Genomic DNA, 18769 nt, shown 5'->3' with positions numbered 1-18769 from the left:
AGCTGGGGCGATACCAGAGAGTAGCATAGTACCAAGGGGAATCCAGCACATAGTTAGAGGAGCGCAAAAAGGTCAGTAACGTTCCATAGCAGAAGTAGCAGAAGGAAGGGACAGAATAAGGTCAGAGCCAAAGCAGAGTCGAGTACCGGGGAGTCCAAACACACAGGGACACACAGAGTTGGGACGGGTAAGAGATAGGAGAGGGGTTCACAGACACGGGCAAAGTCAGCTAAACGCAGCAGAAAAAATCAGGGTGTCACCAGATCCAGCTACACATGCTGTAGGCAGGACATATAACTGGCACTGCCTGTAGGATGCAGGGCAGAGAAATAGCAGACCCGACACGGGATCAAGACCGAGAAAGTTAACCCCTGAATGACCAGACTGGGAAAGGAGAGACAAGATCTAAAACCCGGTCTGGATCATAACACGTAATCTACAGAGATGTATATAATTATACATGTGCAGTGTAATAAATAGGAGTGAGTCAGGGGAAATCATTATTGAACGCCCCTCGTATATGGCCCCGTTCAGACGGTTGTATTTTCAGTCTTTGCGTTGTCCATGTGTGCAATAGACAATACACTGACCCTATAATCATCCATTGCAAAGTCTAATGAATTAAGGATTACTACATCTATATTAATATACTTTAGGATTACAGCAAAATAAATATGTTGTTTTTGCCAAGCGGAATTGTCACAAAACTTGAAGGGATTCCTGATGCATGCAAAGTCATTGAGAATCCTGAAGTGTCAAGCACAAGTTGCTTATTTCTGACTTGCAGAAACACCAGTTCTAACTAAGACCTAAAAGTCCAGGAAGACTCTTGGACCTCTCCATATTTAAATCTTTAGCTAGTCCAGGTCCAATTTCTTCTGACTGCCGCTGTTTTAGGCTTTATTCTCAGGCACAGGAGAAAGCAGATTCCAATTATATAATAGACTAGCTGAAGAGCCCGGCGCTGCCCGGGCATAGTAACTAACTGTGGTTAATTATAGCAAATTATAATTATCCTCCATCCCATAGTCCCATGCCCATATACCCATCATACATATCCACGATCCCATAGGCCCGTGCCCATATACCCATCATACATATCCTCCATCCCATAGTCGAGTGCCCATATACCCATCACACATCCTCCATCCCATAGTCCCATGCCCATATACCCATCATACATATCCACGATCCCATAGGCCCGTGCCCATATACCCATCATACATATTCACCATCCCATAGTCGAGTGCCCATATACCCATCACACATCCTTCATCACATAGTCCCATTCCCATATACCCATCATACATATCCTCCATCCCATAGTCGAGTGCCCATATACCCATCATACATATCCGCCATCCAATAGTCCCGTGCCCATATACCCATCATACATATCCTCCATGCCATAGTCCAGGGCCCATATACCCATCATACATATGCTCCATCCCATAGTCCAGTGCCCATATACCCATCACACATCCTCCATCCCATAGTCCCATGCCCATATACCCATCATACCTCCATCCCAAAGTCCAGTGCCCACATACCCCTCACACATCCTCCATCCCATAGTCAACCATTATGACATCATAATGAGCGACGGGGCTTGCAACCTATGATGACATCAGCGTCGCCATGGCAACCATTATGACATCATATTGATACACACACTTTTTCCCCATTATGTAGATAGGGGCAAAATTGTTTGGTGAATTGGAACGCGCGGGGTTAAAATTTCACCTCACAACATAGCTTAGGACGCTCTCGGGGTCCAGACGTGTGACTGTGCCAAATTTTGTGGCTGTAGCTGTGACGGTGCGGATGCCAATCCCGGACATACACACATACACACACTTGAGCTTTATATATTAGATGTTCCTCTTGCGCAGGTGGCTGGCATACATGCATTGTTCCTGAATAAAGAATCATCATTTTAATCAGGAAGCCCCATTTATGTATAAAGTTATTGTCTCTCAACACTTTAGCTACATTCTCTGATTCCCTTCTCTTAGCAAGTGTCGATATAGACAAACCTGGAAAAACTGAAATATTGTGAAAAGGGTCTGGCAAGTTAGGTTTTTTCCTCAGATTTAGCAAAATGGCTTCCTTAACTTAGAAAAATGGAATTACACCAATATATTCGTTGGCAAAGCTAGGCTAAGATTCTTTGGCTTAGGAACTCTATGGATTCTGTTAATCATCAAGTCCCAGTGGTCGTGTTCTGGCAGGACCTTCTGCCACAATTTAGAAAAGTGAATAGTAAGTTCTGTGTCTTGAATAGTCTCTGAGAACCCCTCACCTGAACATTATCGTGGTGTGATCTGTCATATAGATCACAAATCTTACATTTAAGATAAAGTTACCTCGGCTTCTAGGGCAGCATTAGCGTCTATTAGATCATTATGTGAACTGTCATATTCCGCCATTTTTGTCTCGATATTTGTCTTGTGGTCCTTCACAGAATCAATGTCCCCTTCCACTTCAATTAGCATACCTCACAGATCTTCTTGCAGAAAAGCTCTGATTGAGCTGAGAAGACGTTACATCGTCTTTTTTGTAAGAGGAATCTCACAGCCATCGTCATCTGCTGTTTCTACTATTACTTTGGGAGAGGAATGCAGAGACACCGAGTGAAGGGGAAACTGGAGCTGTCTGTCAGATGAAAAAATCGTTAAGCTTTGTTGAGGACGTCTGGTTGCGAGACTTGACCCTTGGTATTGTTCCTTGCTCAGCTCACCAGAGATTACTAGAGCGACACACATGGGGAGGAGATTACTTTACTGGAAGGTAGCTGGTTAGGTGTCTTCGGAGTCCATGAACTTTGGAGCTCAGGGTCAAGCACTTGGCACCATCAGCTTGCAAGCTATTCCCCAACTGTTATAAGGAGATATGGTTACTGAAAAACTGCAATTGGTTTTGTTTTTTTTCCTCTTTATGGCATTTACCGGTTCCCTGAAAAATGCCCACAGGAAAATTGCCCACAGGAAAAATGCACACACAGAAAATTGGCCACGCGGAAAATTGGCCACGCGGAAAATTGGCCACATGGAAAATTGGCCACATGGAAAATTGGCCACACGAAAAATTGCCCACACGAAAAATTGCCCACACGGAAAATTGCCCACATGGAAAATTGCCCACACAGAAAATTGCCCACACAGAAAATTGCCAATTGCAGCATCACAAAGTTTAACATCTATGATTTTTGAGGTGCAAGGTGAGGATGTTCACATGATATGTGATAACTTGTGATTTACAGTTGATCTAGTGCAAAACTGCAAAAATGAAGATCTGTATTTGTATCAGTCTGTCATTATCAGCAATAGATGGATCTAGTCTGCTCTTGTCTCTCACTGATTCTGCCTTACTCCTCCCACCAACTTAAAATAGCAGCACAAGCAGAACCAGAAGCTGTGTGATCCAGAGGAGCCATCACTGCCATCAGTACTCACAAAAGTATCACTGTGTTATCTGTGGAGTCACATGGGACTGCAGGTCACATCTAAGACATTATCATCTCAGTGGGAGCCAACCAAAAGCAGGGAGCTGCTGGCAGAGATAGTTGGTCCTGGAAGCCCAGAAGGCACAGCAGAAAGGTAAAATTCTGCCACTTGTACCACCTCGTCTTCTTGCTGAGAGTGTATGTTTTTCCAGTGGTGTAACAGGAGTCCGATGGGCCCCAGTGTGAAATTTGGACCTGCCACCACACACACACATAGACTTTGGTCAGATGTATGGGCACCTGTATTGTTCTAAATTCTATAAAGACTTCTGAATTGGCCCCTCCCTGTTATGAATGGGTCACCGAGGAGAAAAAAACAAAACAAGCTAAATCGCAGAAAACCAGAGAGGTTGGTAACTATGCAGATTGCAGATCCTTGATCTTACCACACAACTAGCAGTAGCCGTGGAGCGTGCCTACGATGTTCCTAGATGCCTCGTCACGGCCGGAGGACTAATTAAGCCTAAAGCAAGAAAAGGGAAAACTAACTGCCCCAGAGCAGATCCCAAAGGAATAGATAGCCCCCACACATGTATTGACGGTGAAACAAGATGAAGGCACAAACACAGGCAGGAATATAGGCTGAGCAAATGATGGGGCCCAAACTAACTAGACAGAAAAGGAAAGGAGAGACAATGTCTGCAACCTGCAAAAAACCCTACAAAAATCATGTCCAACACTTCTGATAGCAAAATTAACCCTGAAGTCACTAGACTTCTCCCACTATATCAGCATTCTGAAATATTCGGAGACAGAGCAAAAAGAGACCGAACTAGTAAGGGACAAAAAGCCAATTGGCAAAATACTGATAAATAAGAGTGGAAATTCAGCACAGCCCCCAGCAGGGGCTGGCTGACCACACCAAAAAACTGAATAGACCAGCAAAATCAAGTGTGAACATTAGCAGAAAAACTTAGCTTTAGATGACTGGAACAGAGCTGAAAACCAAGAGCTGACATGCCAGAAGAAATCACCAGCAACTGAATAGGGAGTCGGCTGTCTTAAATCCAATCTGAGACTCCTGAGATCCAATAGTCATCCTCATTCTCAGGTGGCAGATCTCCACCTATCAAATCAGCCTCTCTACCTCCTGTTACCACCAGAGGGAGTCTGGAAGGAGAACTCACAACTCGTGAGCCAGAGAATGAACTCACAACAGTACCCCCCCTTGAGGAGGGGTCACCAAACCATCATCCACACCACCAGGCCGATCAGGATGGGCCCGGTGAAAAGCACAAACCAATCTATTGGCATGAATATCGGAGGCAGAGACCCAAGAATTATCCTCCTGACCATAACACTTCCATTTGATCAAATACTGGAGTCTCCGAGTAACCAAACGAGAATCGAATATTTTCTCTACCTCATATTCCACATTGTCTTCAACCAACACAGGGTCAGAAGGTGCTGCCATAGGAAACACTGGCTCAACAAACCTCTTCAACAGAGATTTGTGAAATACGTTATGGATCTTGAACTTAACTGGAAGAGCCAATCGAAACGAAACAGGATTAAGAATTTCCAAAATCTTATAAGGACCAATAAATCTTGGCTTAAATTTAGGAGATGCGACCTTCATAGGAATATTCCAATGGTCCTATGCCGGTTGGAAAATTGCTAGGACTTTTCCTGAAAGAGTGACAACTTATACACCACTTGGTCCCATATCTGCTGCATTCTCTTAACCACAGTGTCCACACCTGGGCAGGACAAAGATTCCACTTGCCCTGAAGAGAATCGAGGATGAAACCCAAAATTACAGAAAAAGGGTGACATCAAAGTGGCAGAACTAGCTCTATTGTTCAGTGCGAATTCGGCCAAGGGCAAAAATGAGACCCAATCATCCTAATCAGCAGATATAAAACATCTTAATTAAGACTCCAAGGTCTGGTTTGTTCTCTCAGTCCGTCCATTGATCTGGGGATGAAACACGGAGGAGAAGGATAACTGAATTCCCAGATTGGAACAAAAGGCTTTCCATAATCTGGAAACAAACTGGACTCCTCTGTCGGACACAATATTCTCAGGAATCCCATGTAACTGAACCACCTGTTGTAAAAACAAGGGCACCAAGTCAGCAGAAGATGGCAACTTTGAGAGTGGTACAAGATGGACCATCTTCGAAAATCTATCACAAATCACCCAGATAACAGTCATTCTCTGAGAGACAGGAAGATCAGAAATAAAATCCATTGAGATATGGGTCCATGGCCTCTTGGGCACCGGCAAGGGCATCAGCAACCCACTAGAACGAGAACAGGGTTTAGACCAACAACAAGTCCCACAGGACTGTACAAAATTCTTGACGTCACGAGATAAGGCAGGCCACCAAAAGGACCGACTCACCAAATCTCTGGTACCAAAAATACCTGGATGACCAGCCAATGCAGAGCAATGAACTTCAGACATCACTCTCTTTCTCCACTAGTCAGGAATATACAATTTTCCCATAGGGCAACGCTCAGGTTTGTCCTCCTGAAATTTCTCCAGGGCGCCTCTCAAATCGGGCAAAATGGCAGGAATAACTACCCCCTCACCTAGGATGGTATTAGGCTCGGTCACACTAAGAGATTTGGCAAAGAAACTCCTAGAAAGGGCGTCTGCCTTAACATTCTTAGTGCCCGGAAGAAAAGAGACCACAAAATTAAAACGCGTGAAAAACAAGGCCTATCTAGCCTGTCTAGGATTCAAGCGTTTGGCTGACTCCAGATAAATCAAATTCTTGTGATCGGTGAGGACCACAACTTGATGTCTAGCTCCCTCCAACCAATGTCTCCACTCCTCAAATGCCCACTTCATGGCCAACAATTCCCGATTCCCCACATCATAGTTGCGTTCAGATGGGGAGAACTTTCGAGAAAAGAAGGCACAGGGATTCATCTTAGAAGTCACAGGGTCTTTTGGGGACAAAACAGCTTCTGCACCAATCTCAGAAGCATCTACCTCCACCTGAAATGGAAGTGAGACATCAGGTTGCCGTAAAACTGGAGCTGAAGTAAATCTCTGCTTAAGCTCCTGAAATGCTGAGATAGCCTCAGGAGACCAATTCAGCACATCAGCGCCCTTCTTGGTCAGATCAGTCAGTGGTTTGACAATACCAGAAAAATTACCTATAAATTTACGATAGAAATAAGCAAAACCCAAAAACTTCTGGAGGGCCTTCAAAGAAGTAGGCTGAACCCAATCATAAATGGCCTGTACCTTGGCCGGGTCCATTTCAATAGTCGATGGAGATAAAATAAATTCCAAAAATGAAATCCTCTGTACACCAAAGAGGCATTTCAATCCCTTAACAAACAGGGAATTCTCCCTCAAAATCCGGAACACAGTCTGGACGTGTTCCACATGAGAATCCCAATCACTAGAAAAGATCAAAATATCATCCAGATAGATGATCAAAAACGAATCCACAAGGTCACGGAAAATATAATTCATAAAGGACTGGAAGACCGAGGGGGCATAAGTGAGCCCAAAAGGCATCACTAGGTACTCAAAATGTCCCTCCGGAGTATTAAATGCCATCTTCCATTCAACCCCGTGCTTGATGCGAATAAGATTATACGTCCCCCTGAGGTCAAGCTTAGTAAACCAGCAGGTACTCTTAACTCTGGAGAATAAATCAGACATCAGAGGTAATGGGTACTGATATTTAACCGTCATCTTGTTAAGGGAACGATAATCAATACACGGACTTAAGGAACCATCTTTCTTGGCCACAAAAAAAACAGCACCTAAAGGTGACAAGGATGGTCTAATATGACCCTTCTCCAATGACTCCTTAATATAGGATCGCATAGCATCATGTTCGGGTACTGATAAGTTGAAAAGCCGACACTTGGGAAATTTACACCCAGGCATCAACTCAATTGCACAGTCATAACTTCTATGAGGAGGCAAAGATGCAGACTTGCTCTCAATAAATACATCAGAAAAATCGGCTAGATAATCAGGAATATCTTGAGACTGAGGAGAGGTGGAGAAAACAGGAGCGTCCCTAAGAACACATTGACAACCCCAACTCACCACAGACACAGATTTCCAATCCAAAACTGGACTATGAGTTTGCAACCAAGGAAAACCCAGAAGAATAGTATCGTGCAAATTATGCAGCACCAAAAATTTACAATTTTCTTGGTGGACTGGGGCAACTCGCATTGTCACCTGGGTCCAAAATTGAGGTTTATTCTCTGCCAAAGGAGTAGCATCAATACCCCTCATAGGAATAGGCATCCGCAGCGGCGTCATGGAAAAACCACAACGTTTAGCAAAGTCCAAATCCATCAGATTCAACGCTGCTCCTGAATCCACAAAAGCCTTCGTGGAAAACGTGGATAAGGAGCAGATCAGAGTAATTGCCAAAAGAAACTTAGGTTGTATACTGCCCACAGCAAATGTGTGTGCAAAACGTTTCTCTCGTTTTGGGCAGACAGAAATAATATGAGAGGCGTCTCCACAGAAAAAACACAGCTTATTACGCCTTCTAAACTCCTGATGTTGCGCCCTAGACAGAACCTCATCACACATTACAGGTATGAGGAGCTATTTATAAAAGTCGATATTTCAGCATTACTAGGGGTCAGAAAAAGAAGAGCCACCTTCACAGAATGCAGACTTAGTGCTGCTGAAGGTGGCTCTTTAACTGAAAAACGCCCTGGGGAGGTGACAGGCTCCCTTTAACAGATCAGGAATAAATCATTTGTGTGTTTCTATCTGTGCAGCATCTGCAGCAGGTTGCTTCTCTCATACACATACACAGGAAAAATAGGAAATACAGTCACATGTTATCCCTGTGTGAGCCTCTGGGAGTTTTTTTGTTCTCTCTTTATAAACAGCATACAAATCTAGCAACTATACATTCATAGACAGGAACAGAGTTGTTGCACCAAACATATTCCAACAAATTCTTTTTGCCCTTATCCAGTTTTGTCTGGACTATACCACAGTCTCCACATTATTCATTTCTTTATATTTCTTCAGTATTGTGTTTTGGGGATTATACTATTTTAGGGGTTACTATGTGCATATAACAGATCTCTTAAACAAAAATTTAAATATTTTGTCACCACTTGTGATTTACAGGAATAGTCGGAGATTGGAAAAATAATTTTACTGTGGCTCAAAATGAATATTTTGACAAGATCTACAAGGCAGAAATGGAAGACTTCAGTGTGAAGTTTCCTTGGGATACAAACACACCGGAATATCGGGGCTTTTCCAGCTGACCAAATGTTCTCAGTGCAGAAAATTCACCAGTCGGTGATGATTATTGGTTACAAATTAACACTTTTTATGTAACATCACATAAAGAGTCACACGTTCTTTGATTTTATGAGTAAGATTAATGATCTAGTAGAGGATATTGATGTTTTCTGAATGTTCTGCCTGTGCTGAGTTCATTTCAATATTTTAAATAAATTTATTGCATTTGAGTGGAGTCCATGTTTCTATATTTGTATATAACTGTAAGAAGGGGCCAGGACGATAGTCGTAGCCAAGGACACCGGGGATCTGGTGTCCTGACATCCTCCCACAGAAAAACCATCAGCTTCTACTGGCATACCTGTTCGAGATGCTGGTCCACCATCAGGGATAACAATAATAATAATAATAATAATAATAATCTTTATTTATATAGTGCCAACATATTCCGCAGCACTTTACAATTTAACAGTTTCAACACAACAGTCAAAAGTAACAACTTTAGCAATTTGAAAAGTATAATATTACAGGGTATATACACTAGTTTCCTTAATATTGCGTTGATCCAGGGAGCTAGTCTGATTGCCGTATTTGGAGTCGAGAAGGAATTTTTTTCCCCAATGTGAAGCTTACTGTTTGCCACATGGGTTTTTTTGCCTTCCTCTGGATCAACATGTTAGGGCAGGTTAGGATAGGATGTGGCTTGAACTAGATGAACTTAAGTCTTCCTTCAACCTTAATAACTATGTTACTATGTTACTATATCACGAAAAAATCACTGACCTCAGGGAGACCAGTCAAAGAAAACACTGCGGCAGCCAGCAAAGGCGCTCATTCAGTGAAATCCTAGGTGCACTGCTCCCTGGGAAATACAAATATGCAAATAAAGTCTGTGGAGCCTCATTTAAGAGTCTTAAACACGGGACTAGCCAGATCTTCCTCCAGGGAAGGACCCAGCCAAGGAGTGAAACCACCATTACCACCATATTAAGTGACCCTTTAAGTCAATATCCAGCTCTTTATGAGTTTACAGATATGACAAGGGAAATACCAAGGCCAGGTATCCATCCACAGACAGCTGTTTCGGGGTGTTGCCCCTCATCAGTGTGGAGTAGGATTCTGGCTAGGTGGGAGCAAAGCCTAGTAGACCAACATCACGAAACAATCACTGACCTCAGGGAGACTAGTCAAAGAAAACACTGTGGCAGCCTTGGTATTTCCATTGTCATATCTGTAAACTCGTAAAGAGCTGGATATTGACTTAAAGGGCCACTTAATATGGTGGTAATGGTGGTTTCCAAAAGGAGCCACTCCTTGGCTGGGTCCTTCCCTGGAGGAAGATCTGGCTAGTCCCATGTTTGAGACTCTTAAATAAGGCTCCACAGACTTTATTTGCATATTTGTATTTCCCAGCGGGCAATGCACCTAGGATTTCACTGATTGAGCGACTTTGCAGGCTGCCGCAGTGTTTTCTTTGACTGGTCTCCCTGAGGTCAGTGATTGTTTCGTGATGTTGGCTGGCGGATGAAGCCTCCAGGAGATATTCGATCCAATCGGATAAACACGTAGCTGGACTGAACTGCTGGAGTGAAACAATTCTTCAGAAATGATGATGAGAATAAGGTTTTTTATTTACAAAGTGTTTCAATGCTGCACTGGTGTCTTTATCAAGTTGAAAAACAAATGTGCAAAACATGACAACAGATGTATTCTTAAAGGCCCAAAATGGATGGAAATTACATATGGAACACCCACAGGAACACTTACACCAATAGAGAAATGGGAAGTGGAGGGAAGCTCAACTGGTAATTACAAATTGATTAAAGTTACAGAGAATAAAAAAGAGAAGCCAAACTTATTGATGATACAATGTAAAGAGAGGACAAGGAGTTTTGGAGAAATGATTGGAATGTAGTAGAAGATAAGAACCCAGGATGGGCCAGTGAATAGGAGCAAGAAAGGGAAAACTTAATTCAGGAGCCACCAAAAGTGATGAGGAAAAGATGATACAGAAAAGGAAACTAAATATATAAATGATAAAATATAAATAGATGAATAATGGACAAAGTGTTGAAAAGACGAGAGCAGGAGAAATGGGATTAGAACCCAGGATGAACCCATGAATAAAAACCAGAAGGAGGCCTTTAAACAGAGGAGCCACCGAAAAAGATGATCTAAACACCAATAAACAAAGCAAAAAAAAATCCACAAATACATGTAAAAATAAAAAATATGAAAAGATGAAAAAGGACAGAAAGTGTTGAAAAGAAAGGAGTGAAATGATTAAGTATAGAGTGCAGGAGAAACAGGATATGAACTCCGGATGAGCCAGTGAATAGGAACCAGAAAGAGAGAATATGTCAGAAGAGCAATCCAGGGAGATGGTGGTAAGTTATAAAAGAGAAAAAGAGGATCAAAATTATGATACAGTGAAAAAGTGGAGAATTACAAGTGAAATAGTGTGAGAGACTCAGGAGAAGATCTTCAGGTGAAGGTGAGGTGAGATGAGCTGGCATAGGAAATGAGCGCGAAAAACATTAGCAGATGGAATTTTGTGCAGTGAATGGGGCTATAAGAAATAAGGAAAAATGAAGAGATTTTTCATATAGAGATGAAGTTATTCTAATGAACAGAAATTATGAGAGTAGAAAGATGGAAGGGTGAAAAAATGAAGTAAGTGGTTAGGTTGGTGTGGTGTTGTGGCTCAGGGTTGGGAGGATTAAATAAGAAAAATTTAAAGTGAGCCTGTCAGCAGGATTGTGCTCAGTAAACTACAGACAGTGTCAGGTCGGCGCCGTTATACTGATTATAATGATACCTTGGTAGATGAAATCTGTCTTGTGGTTGTTGGTTATTCTTTATTTGCAGTGTTCAGTTAATGATATGCTCATGCTCCTGGCCTGTGGGTGGGGCAGTGGGCGGGGCTTTATGTGGTTCTCTGCTTACATATTCATCTTTATGGCTAATGACAGGTTACTGACCCCTCAGTGACCGGCCTCTTATTTTACATACTGTATATGTTATTGTTTAAAAATATTTTAAAAAATTACATTCATCGTATAGGCGGCGGAACCTGGTGCCATTTTAATGAAACATTTTTTTTCTCTAGCAAATGGGATAGATATGTTCGTGTTCTGCTACGTGGGAATACTGAGGGTGCGCATGTCGATTCACAATAGCGGCTATTGCTGTGATGCGGGACAAACTTGTGAACAAATATCTGAGACAAGCTGATAGCATGGGAGCTAGTCAAGAATGTCTACTGAATGAGTGGATAGAAGTGGAGAAAGAGAAGAGGTGTATATTTCTCTTAGAAAGAAACAAACATTGTAACACTCAAGGAAACGTTGGCTATGTCTCAGGACGCAGAACTAGTGCTCTGGACAGAAGAACAACAAAACAAAATCTAGGTGGACAGATAAAACACAAATTGGTGAGAGATGTGGAAGAGCAAAAAAATATTATATATATATAAATCAAGAAAAAAGGGCAGCACTACCAAAATAATATAGTAGGTGCAAAACCTATTCAGCGGTGTCCAAACAGCCAAATTAACAAAAGGAAAAAAAATAGGCAGGTTGCCTCAGGTGGCAACGCTTCAACGGTGACCCGTCTTTGTCAAAGACGGGTCACCGTTGAAACGTTGCCACCTGAGGATCAGTAAAGTATCCACTGTTTTCACATTTAATTTGAGTGCTGCCTATTTTTTTTCCTTTTTTTCCATATATATATATATATATATATATATATATATATATATATATATACATATACTGTCATGTTCACGTCCAATTCTGTTTTTTTCTATGTCTGAATCTCCTCCATTCTTTGCAGTGCATTAAGGTACTTCACCTCCATTTTCCTTCCATTCTCTTTCATCTTGTACCTAGGAAGGATTACATCTATTGCTCTCCTCTTGCGATTGCATTGCTGGTATGTACTTATGGTCTTTATCGTTAGCTCCTGTGCTAATATTAGCCTTGCTTAGTCAGTCTTACTCCTGGGTCAGTTACTAGCTTTGTAGATGCCTATGCACAATGTATGACATGTATAATATGTATTTCTGCTGTACCCTGTACTGACTGTATGTATTATGATTGTATAAAGTTTCACGGTGCCAATATACAATCAAGTTCAATAAAAGCACAGACTCAACCACAGTCTCCTTATTGGACCAGTGTAGCCGTTTAGCTGTCTGTATAGCTGCAATGAGTCTGCCTCATTTAGTGAGGACAGAACAGTGAAACGGCAGCCATCCAACTAGTGGGGTTCAAGTCACCGGCAACACAGAGACTTAATACAGCTACAGCAATCTCTGCACAGCCAAGAATTCCCCCAAGACACCATGTCTCACAAATCACACAGGAAAAGATTTGTTACCGCTGTCTCCTCAAAGACTACATCAGCAGCACGGTCACCATTGCCCGCGCAAGTGCTAAGGCCGCCAAAATGCGAGCAAGCTTTGCTGACCAAGTGATTCAACTTAAATTAGAGAAAGCACGCCTAGATGACCAAGAGAGAAGGTCACGCTTAGAGAGAGCTGACCAAGAAAGAAGGACGCTGTTAGAGAAGGAACACATGGATGCTGCATTAGAGAGCCTAGCAGCAAAAAGAAAAGCTGCCGCAGCCCTTGCCGAAGCAGTATCGCTAGAAGCAGCACAAAACACTTAGCTGCATAGCCGAAGCAGTATGTCAAGCCTGGAGTTTCCACTTGCATCATTCACCACAATGCACATCTCAGTACATTAATGAACTTCTTCATCCAAACTATAACCCTGAAACGGTACCAAAAAAAGAACATGACATCTCCAGTGAAGCGAGCGAGAGTCATCACGAGGCTCAGCTCCAGGAAAACGTGGAGCAAAACAACTCTGCTAATGACTACCTTGCCCCTCACCAGGTAACCAATGTAAATCACCATGGTGACACATGTCACATCAGACTGAAGCAATACTACACCAGCTGGTACCACCCTGGGGATACTAACAGGTGCAAACGCACCTCAAATCATTATCAGGGCGACCCATCACCAATATACTCTGCTGACAACCGGTTCACAACAGAATTTGCTAAGTTCTTCACACAATATCAACTGGTTGCCAATGGACTCATGAAATTCACTGACCAAGCTGAAGGTTACAGAGCTTAGAAAGCTTCCTTCCAAAATGTCACTAGAGACTTGGGGCTACAACACAGGGAAGAGATAGACCTCTTAATCAAATACCTAGGAGAAGAGTCAGTTAAACACGCAGTAAGGATCAGAGACATTAATATAAAAAGCTCTGAGACTGGCCTCAAAGAGATCTGGAAGAGGCTGGATGAGTGTTATGGCTCAGCAGAGGTAATAGAAAAAGCCTTGTTCAAAAGAATTGATGACTTTCCTAAAACATCTAACAAAGGTCTCCAGAAACTTAGAGAACTAAGTGACCTTCTAAAGGAAGTCAAAGTTGCCAAATGCGAAGATGACCTACAGGGACTTGCATTCCTTGACACAGACAGAGGTGATAACCCTATAGTTCAAAAGTTGCCCCACAATCTACAGGAGAGGTGGCTCACACGTGGTTCACGTACAAATACAAGCACAGGGTTTCATTCCCTCCCTTCTCCGTTTTTGTAGACTTTATACACAAACAGGCGACAATTAGAAACGATCCCAGCTTTGACTTTGCAGTGTCATATGCCGCACCGTCACCAGCTGCAAATCCACGCAGAACGTCTATGGCAGTGCACAAGAGTTATGTTTCTTCTCCAGGTTCTAATGACAGGTCTGCTGGCTGCTCCCAATCAGAGACAAAGGAGCAGGAACCTGACAAGCATTGTCTGCTCCATCAGAAGCCTCATCCTCTCCTGAAATGCAGAGCCTTCAGAGGAAAATCTATGCCAGATTGCAGAAGCTTCCTGAAAGAGAATGGTGTCTGCTACAAGTGCTGTTCAACCACTCATCCACAACTCATCTCGCCAATGATTGCAAGGTCAGTGTAAAATGCACAGAATGTGGCACCACAGATCATAATACTGCTCTCCACCTTGGCCCAGCTCCATGAAGTACACAAAACATACCAGCTGACAGTGAGCATGGCGGGGAGGAAAGGAACACTGATTCAGCTATGCCAGAGATCAATCACTTCACAATGTACTGAAGTCTGTAAAGGGACAATAGACAGTAGGTCTTGTTCAAAAATACGCCTCGTCAGAGTGTACCTATATGGCCATAAAGACAAAGCTGTAAGACTGTATGCTATTTTGGATGATCAAAGTAATCAATCCTTGGCTAGATCAACCTATTCAACATCAAAGGGCCAAGCTCTCCCTACTCATTAAAGACATGTGCAGGTACTGTGACAACAGTAGGCCGGAAAGCTACTGACTACCGAATCGAGTCCTTGGACAATTCTGCCTACCACTACCTACGATCATCAAGTGTAGCCAGATCCCAGACAACAGATATGAAATCCCTACACCAGATGTAGCAGTCCATCACGCTCACTTAAAACGCATAGCACACCTTATACCGAAACTCGACCATCAGGCCCAGATAATCCTGCTGTTGGGGAGAGATATCCTGCAGGTTCATAAAGTGAGACATCACATCAATAGACTCCACAATGCTCCATTTGCCCAAAAGCTAGACCTAGGATGGGTCATAATAGGAAACGTATGCTTGGGACGCATGCACGCTCCATCTTCTATGACAAGCATGCTGTCAAATACATTAGAGAAAGGACGCCCATCTCTGTTTCAACCTTGTAACAACGAGTTCCATGTCAGAGAAATACCACTCAGCATCGAACTGCCCAATCATTTAATAGACTTTACTCATGACAGTGGTATGGTGTCAGGAAGCTAGGATCAGTTAGGGTGCACAGTTTTCCAGAGAACTAAGCAAGACAACCAAGTGGAAATTATCGGTAGAGGACAATTTGTTCTTAGCGGTAATGGACAAGGGACTCGTTAAAGAAGAGACCAACAGCTGGGTCGTACCTCTTCCCTTCAGATCCCACAGACCACGTCTACCAAACAACAGAGATCAGGCATTAAAACGTTTCTCCTCTCTCAAACATAATCTGCAAAAGAAACCAGAGATGAGAGATCACTTTTTCTCCTTCATGTCAAAGATTTTCGAAAACTGCCATGCAGAACTAGCTCCCACTCTCAAAGACTCTGAAGAATGCTGGTTCCTACCCATATTTGGAGTATACCACCCTAAGAAACCAGGCCAGATTAGAGTGGCGTTCGACTCCAGTGCTAAGTTTGATGATATCTCCCTGAATGATGTTCTACTGACATGACTAGACCCCAATAACAAACTGCTGGGAGTACTTATGCGTTTCCGTAAGGATTCCATTGCCTTCATCGCTGGCATCCAGCAAATGTTCCATTGTTTCCTTGGAGAGAGGGAGACAGGAAATTCCTAAGATTCTTCTGGTACAGAGACAATGATCCTGCTAAAGAAGTCACAGAGTATCGCATGAGAGTGCACATCTTTGGCAACAGTCTTTCACCTGCAGTCGCCATTTACGGTCTCAAAAGGTCAGCTCTAGAAGGAGAAACAGAATATTGATCAGATGTCAGACAATTCATAGAAAAAAGCAAAAGGTAGGGACGGTCACAAAGGAGCGCCAGACATTCTTGGTGTAGGGCAATGCGATGCAGCTCCAGCCGGGTGCCTCAGAAGAGGATGGGTAATATAGAGCTGGATAAGTCCGGTCAAAAGGAGTGCAAGGACAAGAGATGATATTGGAGAATCTTCTTTTATTTCAAGCAACCACAACGCATTTCAACAGATGATTCTGTCTTCCTCAGGTGGCAGTAACAAGATTACAAAAGGGGCAGATATTTAAAGGGGCAGTGACCAATGGGGAATGGTGGGTAATTAATTTAATCATAAACAATTAAAGCATCGCATAATAAATAAAGTTATATAAAAAACAATTATTTGACAGGTAAAACAACAATCACAGTATATTTAAATAATACGGAATAAAAAATATTTAAAAACAAACAAAAAAAATGCTGCATTAAAAGCACAAAGACCAGCCGACCTCAGTGAGTTTTTTCAATTGTAAGATTTAACCCCTCTGGCGCCAGGGTGCCAAGTTTAAAAATCGAAAAACTCTCTCTCCTAATTAAATTCTCATAGCGATTTGTCACATCATCTCGGATATGTTCTATGATAATGAGTTTCAATGTGCTTGGATTCTTGTTATGTGCAAATAAAAAATATTTAGATAAACTATGCAATAGGAACCCGTTCTTGATGTTTTGGCGGTGTTTATTTATCAAGAACGGGTTCCTATTGCATAGTTTATCTAAATATTTTTTATTTGCACATAACAAGAATCCAAGCACATTGAAACTCATTATCATAGAACATATCCGAGATAATGTGACAAATCGCTATGAGAATTTAATTAGGATAGAGAGTTTTTGGATTTTTAAACTTGGCATCCTGGCGCCAGAGGGGTTAAATCTTACAATTGAAAAAGCTTATTGAGGTTGGCAGGTCTTTTTGCTTTTAATGCAGCATTTTTTTGTTTGTTTGTTTTTAAATATTTTTTATTCCGTATTATTTAAATATACTGTGATTGTTGGTTTACCTGTCAAATAATTGTTTTTTATATAACTTTATTTATTATACCATGTTTTAATTGTTTATGATTCAATTAATTACCCACCAATCCCCATTGGTCACTGCCCCTTTAAATACCTGCCCCTTTTGTAATCTTGTTACTGCCACCTGAGGAAGACAGAATCATCTGTCGAATTGCGTTGTGGTTACTTGAAATAAATGAAGATTCTCCAATATCATTTCTTGTCCTTGCGCTCCTTTTGACCGGACTTATCCAGCTCTATAATTCATAGAAAAAGACTTTTATGTTGACGACTGTCTGAAAGCCATGCCTTCAAATGAGACTGCCATCAGTCTTCTCAGGAGAGCCCAGGAGATGCTTGCCTGCTCTAACCTCAGGCTTCACAAAATAGCCTCATACAGCCAAGAACTCATGGGAGCATTCACTTCACAAGACTTATGTAACAGTCTCAGAGACCTGGACTTGAGGTCAGACCCCACACCAATGCAATGCAGCCTCGGGCTTCTCTGGAATCTACAGTCAGACACTTTTACCTTTCAGGTCAGCCAGGAAGAAAAGCCTTTCACATGTAGAGTTGTCCTGTCTACCATCAACAGTTTGTATGATCCCTTGTGTTTCGCAGCTCATGTTACTATACAAGGCACATCCTTACTAAGAGACTTAACTAAGGAACATCTGACTGGGATGCACCTCTGCCACCTGATAAGGGAATCCAGTGGGAAGTATGGAAGAACTCTTTAGCAGCCCTCTCCAACCTGAACTTGCCAAGACCATACACCCCTGTGCTGTCTACATAAATACAAAGCCAAAAACTGTACGTATTTGCAGATGCTTCTGTCAAAGCAATTGCTGCTGTTGCCTATCTCAAAACTGTAGACTCCAAATGTCAGAGCCACATTGGGTTCGTTATGGGAAGGCAAAACTTGCTCCACAACCAGAGCACACTATACCCAGGTTAGAGCTTTGTGCTGCAGTCTTAGCCATTGAATTAGCATAGTCCATCGCATCCGAGATGGATATTGACCTGACACAGGCCAAGTTCTACTCAGACACCAAAGTAGACCTGAGATACATCCACAATGAAACTAGACGATTCTACATTTATGTCAATAACAGAGTGCTGTGAATTAGGAGATCAATTCATCCAAAACAGTGGCATTACATACCCACTGACCAGAATCCCACGGATCATGCAACTAAAGCAGTTGATACAAGTCGACTAGGAAGCACAACATGGCTCTCAGGACCAAAATTATTGTACACTGAGGAACGTTTCCTGGATACCTTTGAACTAGTACGGAGAATTCTTGACTCCACTCTTCTTCAAGCAGGAGCAGCGTGGCTTACCCACACAATCCTAATCATCTTCATGACAGAAGCCGCAGCTATAATCAACACAAGATCCTTGGTTCCAGTCCCTAACAACCCTGAGGAGCCCTTGTTATTGACCACAGCTACTCTCCTTACCCAGAAC

At 42.4% G+C, this 18769-nt stretch overlaps 1 protein-coding gene across 3 annotated transcripts in view; it reads left to right on the top strand.

The window, feature by feature from the left end:
* The window catches only part of LOC141050266 (sulfotransferase 2B1-like), a 136192-nt gene extending 127258 nt beyond the window's left edge, over positions 1-8934 (top strand). For all 3 annotated transcript variants that reach the window (XM_073547150.1, XM_073547152.1, XM_073547151.1), the window contains one exon: positions 8585-8934. In XM_073547150.1, coding sequence (XP_073403251.1) covers positions 8585-8727 — 143 coding nt within the window. In that variant the 3' untranslated portion in view covers positions 8728-8934. The remainder of the gene's footprint in view (positions 1-8584) is intronic.
* Positions 8935-18769: the final 9835 nt, after the last annotated feature.

This window comes from Dendrobates tinctorius, unplaced genomic scaffold, assembly GCF_039654945.1.
Source record: "Dendrobates tinctorius isolate UK_male_01 unplaced genomic scaffold, ASM3965494v1 ptg000151l, whole genome shotgun sequence".
Classification (NCBI taxonomy): Eukaryota; Metazoa; Chordata; class Amphibia; order Anura; family Dendrobatidae; genus Dendrobates; species Dendrobates tinctorius.
Note: the sequence above shows the minus strand (reverse complement) of the source record. Positions and strands in the feature narration are given on the sequence as shown.